We start from the raw sequence: 9,159 nt of genomic DNA, 5'->3' as shown, positions 1-9,159 counted from the left end.
GCAGTCCTTTTAAAATTTACCACAGGCTTAATCCTGTCCCAGTGGAAGTCAATGGGACCGTCACCATTGACTTCAATGTTGCTTATAGTTAAGCACATGCTTAAGTGCTTTGCTGGATTGTTGCTGAAACACTTAGTCTTTTATAGCAGTCATTAATCATCCTGCTTATGTTCCAGTAGTTATGCTTCTGTGTGCAAAAATATAAATTGCTTTTCTAAAGCTGCATGTACCAAGCACAAATAATGCATTCCCAGCATTTTACATGATTTCTGCAAACATCGTCTTGTAGAGTTTCATATATCAAAATGCAGTTAAAAGTGGCAATAAGCTTGCTTCTTTGTTAATGAGATGGAATCCTCTGAATAACCTTATTTTTAATAGTGAGGAACATACACAAACCTTCAAAATAAGTGCCAGATAATAATTCCATCTCTCTCTACTCTGACTAGGAGAATACATTTTCCTATTAGCAGGCATGTGAGTCTATATTCCATTTTACACACACACACAGCTACTTGGAGAATAAAAAATGGATAAGCTGTCCAACACGTGATAAGCATTTCTGAATAACTATGACACAGATCAATTTATTCTAATGCAGAGAATGAGGGAATTTGCACTTTCTTGTGAAATAATTTTCACAAACCAGTTTCCCCAAAATTTGCAAGTAAAAGCCATCAGTGAGGGAAGATTGCTATCTCTTGTCTCTCATTGAATAAGATTCTTTTATAAAACTTTAGTTTATGTCATGTGAACACAAAATACTTTGAGGCATATTATCCCCTTGCTGTGTCCCTTCTAGTAGTAAGTCATGTTAAAACTAATTCTTGTTGCTTGACAAACCTGTACACCACTTAGAAAAACATGCATTTAAGGTCCAAAAAATAGTCTCACAGCCTAATGGGTTCTAAGACCCCACATAAGAATGTAGCTCTTCTGTTGAGTATCCATCGATTCAGATGCTAAAACCTTGCATTAAGATTCAGAGTAATTACTGCTGAGTCATGCTGGCAGGTGGGACCAATAAACTCAAAAACCAGGACAGAAGGAGCTGGGGGATCCAGGCACACAGTAGATCCTGGAGGAACAGTAAAGCTCAGGCTGAGTTGAATATGTTTACTGGTTTTGAGTAATCAATTAAAGCAAACCCTTTGAAACAGGTGAGCTTTGGACAATGACGCATGATCTGTGTGCTCTGCTTAAGTCAGGATAGAAACTGGAGATAGAGCTAGTTTCAGTGAAACCTGGTTTATTTTTAGTTCATAATTTAGTTACTGAATTAAAAAAAAGAAACATACATTTCATTCATCTCCCTCCTTCCCTGACCCCTTGTCATTTTCTAAACTGTGACTCGGAAAAAGCCTTAATAGCTAAAATACCATGTCAGTTACACCATTGACCCGTGGGAGGATTTGGAGGTTTTTTATGACTACAGTACACTAATGCAAATTGGGAAGACAGGAGAAAGATACTGCCTTTGTAAAGCACGTTGCTATAAAATATATATATGGTAGCTAAAGTAAGTATAATTTACCTTCACAATAGATCAACTAAATCCAACAAGCTTTCTATTCAAAATCAGGGGTGGCAAAGGTGGCGAGGAAGATGCATACAACAAACATGTAAGTAGCTACATCTAACTCTGAGTAGTAACATTTGTTATAGTCAGATCAAGCCTCTCATCTTAACTTGCAAATTGACAGAAAAGTATAATGGCAATATTTTAAAAGCAAATCCTGCCCATGGGCTAAATGGAACTCACACCAGAAACGTCGGCATCAGCTGAAGTTATTCTGCAATCATTTTCTTACGCTATCTCATGTGTCAAAAAGGCAGAATAACCAGGCCAAGCACAAAAGGCCATATCTATGGAGATAGACAAAGGTTACTCCATGGGAAGCCCAGCTGAGCACTGCACTCAGAATACTTTGTCCTTTAAAATTTGTACACGAGTGATAAGCTAAGTTTAATTAGAGGAAGTTTGGCCTTGGTCAGTAATTTCACAGCCATAAAATGTCAGCAGTTCTGTTTCATAATATTTGCTGCTGAACACATTCTTTGGATTGTCCCAGGAATACTGAGCCTTTGATTCGGATTTGGAGAGGCACTGCTGAGGAGAAGCAAGTGAAGCAAGTTCAGTGAAGAGGCAATCCCCGTAACATACAAACTCTTCGCTTTGTTTCTCTCTCCCAGTAGCTATAGCAGACACGATAGAGCGAGTCTGATCTCATAGACAACTTTAAATCTTATGTGCCTGATTCTCCACTGTCTTGTACCTGGCGTAGTTATTTTTCTGTGCAAAGTGAGTGTAAAAAAGACCACTTTTGTTTGATAGTATTTTATACCTGGTATGCATTGGTGTAAATGACTATGAGAGACACAGAGAGCTGGGCCTATTGACTTTGGTGGAGAACAGAATCAGGATCCATGCTGTATTCAATACATTTTAGCATTTAGTTCTGGTTCCAACAGTTTGGGTATTTTGATGCTCTCAGGGAATTTATTGGATAAAATCCAGCCATTGACAGGTCTGGAAGCAGTAACAACACAAGTGAATGCTAAATGCCAAACCTGTATTTCAGCTTTACCTTATGTGCTTTGTGAAAGAAATAAATTGCCATCCACTTTATCTAGAAATTAAACCAACAACAAAAGGTGTGGTTTTATTTATATCCATTTGACATTATCCACCTTTAAAAGGTTAGAAAAAGTAATGGCTGCCAAATGCAAGTCAGGTATGGGCAAGCTAATTTAAAAGGTTATGGGTACAAGATAGTGACCTGCTGTACGCTTTTAAGCTGCAAATTCAGTCATACTCAGCACTGATCCACTCTGAAATATAACAAAATACAATGAATGGTAGCTCCAACTGTGTGTCCAGCTACATGGGAATTGAGTACATGTCCTGAGGAATACTGGAAATGCATGCTAGTGGGGGCAAGAAAACTTGACCTGATCCTCTAAACCCTTACTAGCATTTTATGGGAGATGCTGTGGGAATATGCGCTGTGTAAAGTCAACGAGACGGTTTGCTACATGCACGCAAAGGGACTTTACTCCATTCCACATGCAATCAGTGCCAGCTGATGCAGGCCCCAGTGCACACTTGGCACATTCTGGAATGCAAACTGAACCCCTTAAAAACCAAGTAGAATTGTGGAGAAAAAGAGGCATGCCCTTGCCCATGCCTACTCCAAATACTAAATCCACGTGAGATGGGTTATCCCACTTCTTTGGGCCATGGGAATCTCCTGGGCAGCCATCAAAGGAGAGTCAAAGGACAAAAAGAATGGCTACTTACTTTACTGTTATGGATTCTTTGAGGTGTGCCCATGTGGATACCACCCTTAGGGCACATGCATACCATATAGGAATGTTCTAACCAGCAGTGTCTCTTGGGGCTGCACCTGTTCCCTGCATGCCCTCATCCCCCCTGCCAAGGACAACAGGTGCAGCAACCTCAGCCGTCACTCAGTGTCTTCGTGAAACATAATCCCAAATAAAAGGACGCTGTAGCAGTGGTGAAGGAAGGTGGGTCATGTGATCCACATGGACAGAACATCTTGAGGAACCAGTGTTGCTGCCAGTTAGAGAGATTTCCTCCTTCCTGAATCTTAAACATAGTTCTTACCTCTCTGATGAAACTTCATTTTGAACCAACATCATCATGCTTTTCTACTACCTATGGCAATTACCTCAGCACAGAGGGTGAGTGAGATTCAGTCTTCAATAGCTGACCCTCCATTCACTGTTTTTCATTAGGACAGAATGACTTTAAGACCTCACCCATAATGTATACAGAAAGTAGTTTCAGACCTTGACCTCAGCCAATATATACTGTTACCAGTGTTTTCCCCTAAGCCTAATTCATCTCTCTAGGAAACAAAACCCCATGCCCTGGTTGTTAGGACAGTGCTATCTTATTACCTGCATAGGATGAAACCATTTAGTAAATCACGCAGGTTATTTATTTGTAGCCTTTGAAGAGAAATCCAGAGGTCACAAATGGATCTCAGATTGTATCAGGGTCTCTTCTGACTTAATCGAATTGACTCCCCACTTCTCAGATTAAACCTCCTTCAGCTAGAGCTCAGGAAACTTCCAGGACATCCCTTAGCAGGGTCTCTATAGCTGAAATTTGTAGGGCAGCTACTTGGAGAGGAGTTCAGACTTTTATCCATCAGTATTTGTCTTGCATCAGCTGCTAGATCTGATGCTGAGCTGTCTTATATTCATTATTTCAGCAGGACCCCTAGCTCCTGCCTCCTTAGCCAGTCACCAAGAGTGGGATCCACATGGACAGATACTCAAAGAGTGACCCCATTTTTCTTGTCAGGTCAGTAGAGCTTCAGACTCAGGCAGCAAGAGTTAAAACATCCTGGTTACTGGTGGAGCTGGGGCTGGTTAACCTACCAGCCCCAGTTGCTATGCATTAGACGAGAAAGACGAAAGGCTGACCCAGAGTGGAGGAAAGGCTGGGCTCAACTAAGAAAGCGATTTTGTTGGCTGGTTGGACTGCAAATTTGGGAGGACTTTTTATTTTGGACTGTTTATCTCCGGAAAGGAGAGGAACTCGACCCACTGGGGAGGGAGAAAGTACCTTGGCACATAGCCCAGTTGGCAGCATAAAGCTGCGGAGCTGGAGAATTTACTCCACCTCAGAATTGAAGTAAATCCAAATGTGCAGGCTAAGACTCCTGCTAGAGCCCCACCATGGGAAGATACATGAATAGCATAGCCAATCAGCTACGGAAACTGCAGTACTCTTATGGAGATCGTATTAGAAAGGGAATTAACAAATGGGCAGAGAAATTCAAGAGCTTGGCAGGGAATGGGGAGATGTCAGCTAAGGTCACTGCCACCATCACCCAGCAGAGAATGGCAGATGCAATTAGCCGCTCAGGTCCTTGCAGGGGAATAGTGGCGGAGAAACACACCATGCATGTTGTGGCTCCTCTCCTATGCCCATTGTCCCCCCACTCCACTTCCACACAAAGGAATGCAAATAGCCCCATGCAGAAGCAGATAACATGGAGCCTATAGTCAGAATGCACCACTGTTCACCTCACAATTCTAGTGTTGTGTGGGTTCCAACTCTCCCCTCCTAGATAGCGACTTCTACCTGCCTAAATGTGTGTGTTTTTGCACACTGACTGGCATTACTATCCCTTTACAGCAGTAGTCTATCAAGTAATAATTATAGCCCAGTAGTGTCATTAGACATAGTGGTGTGTATGACATTTTTATTACCAGCATTATTAACCCCTGGGAGACAGGATAGCTGATTGGTGCTCTAGCCTACTGTCTCCCCAGCTGAATTCCCGAAACAATGGATATTAACTGCATCCAGTGTTTTCATCTGGATAGGTGCCAATTTGGCTGTGCCATGCCCAGATGCTATTCTCTACCATGCCTAAAGAAGCTGCTTTCATCACGTTTCGCTTATGTCAGAAGAAAGCAGGAGACATCACTAACGTGTCTCAGGCTCCTGTATCTTCTATTTCTGACCCATTTGCTTCACATCACACTGCTGCACATGGCTGAGCTGGATGTTAGAGCTGCTGATGTTAGCAAGCATACTCCATGTAAGAGGGCCAGGAGAGGCCCCTGCCTCAGTTTCCTCTTCTACAGGGCCTCCAGATAACTCACTCAATCCAAAGATAATTCAGTCACTCCCCTTCTGGAGGTCCAATTCATTTAGTCCTCTGGATACATACTAGCTTTCCAGGCCCCAAGCCCAGTTCAGTGTTCCTGTCCCCTTACGTAAGCACGTCCCAACCCTCCTCCCTGAAGCTGAAGTTTTATCACACCCAGGCGTTACCTGACTAGAGTTTCTCCTACCTGTGGAGTTGAGTAGTAAAAGCCAGGAGGCTGATCTTCCTGGCTGGAGCCTCTCCCACTCCCTGCAGTTTCCTGAGCTCACCCTGCCTTTGACTGCAGTTTCCTGCTGCCCTCCAGTAGGCCCCATCCAGGCTGTTAACATGGCACAGGTGGGCTGGAGAAGCTTCTTCAATAAACAAGGTAAGCTGGCCGCAGGCCTCCAGCCCCGAAGGATCAAGCCATCCTGTTACACACGGTAACAATGGCTGTGGAAAGAATGCTGGCCTGGAGGTGGAGGCTCTGGTGGGCAAGGTGGTCCAGACATAGATGGAGTGGAAAGCGGGCTGTGGACACAGTTCTCAGTTGGTCATTGTCAGGCCATGTGATGCCTCGGGAGGCATGGTTTGGGACAATGGTTGTGTGTAGTGCCTCTTCTTAAATAAATAGATTGTTCCCTTGTCTCTCCCTTCAACTGACGTGCTAAGTGGATGTTGTGGGGTAGCCCTCTACAGCAGCGGCTCAACGTAGCGAGGGAGTCGTGTGTGTGGGCTCCCACATCTAGCCATCATCCGCATCATACCTGCTTCTTGTTGTTCTTCAACCCTGCTGTAGGAAACAGCTAGCAGTGGTGGGCATTTCAACACATTCTTTGTATACGCTGTCTGGTTCTTGTTGTACATAGGGTGTTGTCTGGGGCATTGGCCAACTGTACTTACATCCTTGTTTTGATGGTGTGGTAGGGACATGCCTGATGGAGTCACCACATCAGTGGTCATCCCTGGAATGACTCTTCATCCCCAGCATCTTGTTGCTATTGAGTGGCATTTTTGAAGTCATATAAATGACTGCAGGCCCATGATAAGATGTTTAATGGCACCCAACAAGCAAATGGATGTTTGTAGCTGGTTTCTCCCAGCCAGCCTTCCTGCAGGGATGACTAGTTTCTTGAGCCTTAGATGGCTGCATGATCCTAGCCAAGTGCCAGATAGCTGGGGGTAGGGTAATAGAACTGCCCCCATGATGAACGTCTGGCATACTCTAGTCTTGGCTGCCAGCACTGTTTGTGGCATACATTTGCTATGGGTCCTGTGAATTCTGGCTGCAACTCAGAGCTGTGATGTGGTGCTATCCCGTAGTGTGATTTGTCAATGATGCTGTTATGTGTTGGGATTAAGAAGAAAATGTGTGTTTATAATGTGTGGGGGTGTCCTATTTGAAGGCCAGTCTATTGGTACTGTGTGTAGACATGCATAATCCCCAGGACCTCCTGTAATGTTTTGTGTGATTTCAAATATGAAAGTTATTACAATGGCAATATACCGTGCTCTCTGACAGTTGTGTATACAACCCTTGTTTGACTCATGCAATAGCAGAGCTCAATGGGTGATGAAGCCCAGAACTGTATGCGCAGGTTCTGGTTACTTTGTGGCCCTGGGGTTACTGGTTTGAAATCCTGCTCTACCTGTTGGAGGGGGATTGTCACAGGACAGTTCCTACGTGACCCACAGCAGGTTTGAAGCTAACGGGTGCTATAGAGGGCCACTGATGACAGAGCATGTACGTGCTTCTGTCTGGTGATGCACTTAGATGTCTCGTGGTCACACTTGGTGGTTTGCCTTTGTGTTGGTGTCTTGCATAGCTGTTAACCAGGTGATCATTTTGTGGAGGAGCTGATTGCAAATGTTCGCAGAGGAGGAAACATCTGAGTGGCAGAGTGGACATCATATGCAAAATGAGAATCAACTCAACAACTACCAATGCCAAGCTGCTGCTTCCACCTATTCTCACACATTCACAGCTAGTGAAAGTTGAGGTGACCTCACAGTTACCTGATGCATATTTTCTATGCTGTATAATGTCACAAAGCATTGGTCTGTTCACATTTACTTTATTGTGTTTGTCTGTGTAAGGCTCCTATGTAAAGGCTGTGCTAGGCCTGGGATGAAAGCCAAGATTTTGCAGGTGTGTGATATAAACGCTGGAAGATTCATAGATATTAAGGTCAGAAGGGACCATTATGATCATCTAGTCCGACCTCCTGCACAATGCAGGCCACTGAATCTCACCCACCCACTCCTGCAATAAACCTCTCACCTATGTCTGAGCTATTGAAGTCCTCAGATCGTGGTTTAAAGACTTCAAGATGAGTTATAGTAAGAGAAAAATACAATAAAGATGGTTGCTGATGTTTTAAACCAGGACTTAATCACTGTTTTTATTGCAAAAAATATATTTAAGGAATAAAATTAAGACTATTTTACCCCAGCAGATCTCTAAATGCCAATCTGCAAGCATAATCTCAGTCACAGGAAAGTAGAAAATCTCTAAATGGGATTTTGGCACGCCAGTCCATTAACTATTTACATTCCAGAGGTGGACACTGGCTCACAGTAAGGGTGAAAATTCAAATAGCAAAAACACTTGTAGCTCTGTCACATGGAATGGCGTTTAGTTCTTCCCCAAAGTTCAATTCTCTTTGTAGTGAGCAGCTGGGCCAGTCCACTCAGCAGCATGATGAAGATAGTGAAAACCATCACAAGGACATAGTGGCTAATGCTGCAACAGAGAATGTTACAGATCAGATAAGACAAAAATATTTTAAACCTTTGTAGTAGAAAACTGAGTTAGTCAAGTAGCCTTGGTAACAATTTTATTACGTAATTATGGGTCCAACCATGTATTCTTAGTAAGGCTTATAGGTGAACAATTCCAAGGAGACGATATAGTGTATTTTTAAGAGAGATGTTTTATCTACATATATGAAATTGGCTACCCTTTGGTTCATATTCCTATTAGTAGCTCATCTACTTCACTTCCATGTTCCTCCAGCACTCTTGGATGAACATTATACAGCCCTGATGACTCACTGCAATTTAAATTATCACTTTGTTCTGACTCCTTAACGTAACAGAACCTAAATTTTTTTTATTAACCCTGAACTACTCTTTGAAGACATCTCCCCCATTGGCTTGTGTCAGACTTCATCACAGAAGTAGTTTAGCATCTCTCCAGTGTTCTTTTCCTGCACAATCACTCCCTTTGTGTGTGGTCTCATACTCATGCAGGTTTCATACTTCTGATAGCATTTAAGATTTTGAAAAATGTGTATTGAGGTCCTTGGCTGCTTGCCAGGTGAGACCCATGCTCACCTCTTGTACACCTCTAACATACATGTGTGTGATAGCATCAGTGCTAGAAATAAGCATGTAAAGGGGAAAATCTGCTAGAAAAGGAATAAAAAGATATTAACTGAAGATATACACTAGTTTTAAAAAGATTTAAGTGGTCCCAACATTAGTTAAGGAATCCACACAGCTGCAAATGTCTGTATTTTTCCAG

At 42.9% G+C, this 9,159-nt stretch overlaps 1 protein-coding gene across 7 annotated transcripts in view; it reads right to left on the bottom strand.

The window, feature by feature from the left end:
* Positions 1-9,159, bottom strand: part of PIGN (phosphatidylinositol glycan anchor biosynthesis class N) — a 169,918-nt gene that overhangs the window by 8,251 nt on the left and 152,508 nt on the right. For 4 of the 7 annotated variants that reach the window (XM_073332238.2, XM_073332237.2, XM_073332244.2 and 1 more), the window contains one exon: positions 8,004-8,376. The exons of 2 other annotated variants lie outside the window; for them this stretch is intronic. In XM_073332238.2, coding sequence (XP_073188339.1) covers positions 8,253-8,376 — 124 coding nt within the window. In that variant the 3' untranslated portion in view covers positions 8,004-8,252. Of the gene's footprint in view, positions 1-8,003; positions 8,377-9,159 lie in introns of those variants that run through there. One more of the 7 variants, XM_073332242.2, reaches the window with a different exon arrangement.

The sequence above is a fragment of the Lepidochelys kempii genome, chromosome 2 (genome assembly GCF_965140285.1).
Source record: "Lepidochelys kempii isolate rLepKem1 chromosome 2, rLepKem1.hap1, whole genome shotgun sequence".
Taxonomy (NCBI): domain Eukaryota; kingdom Metazoa; phylum Chordata; order Testudines; family Cheloniidae; genus Lepidochelys; species Lepidochelys kempii.
Note: the sequence above shows the minus strand (reverse complement) of the source record. Positions and strands in the feature narration are given on the sequence as shown.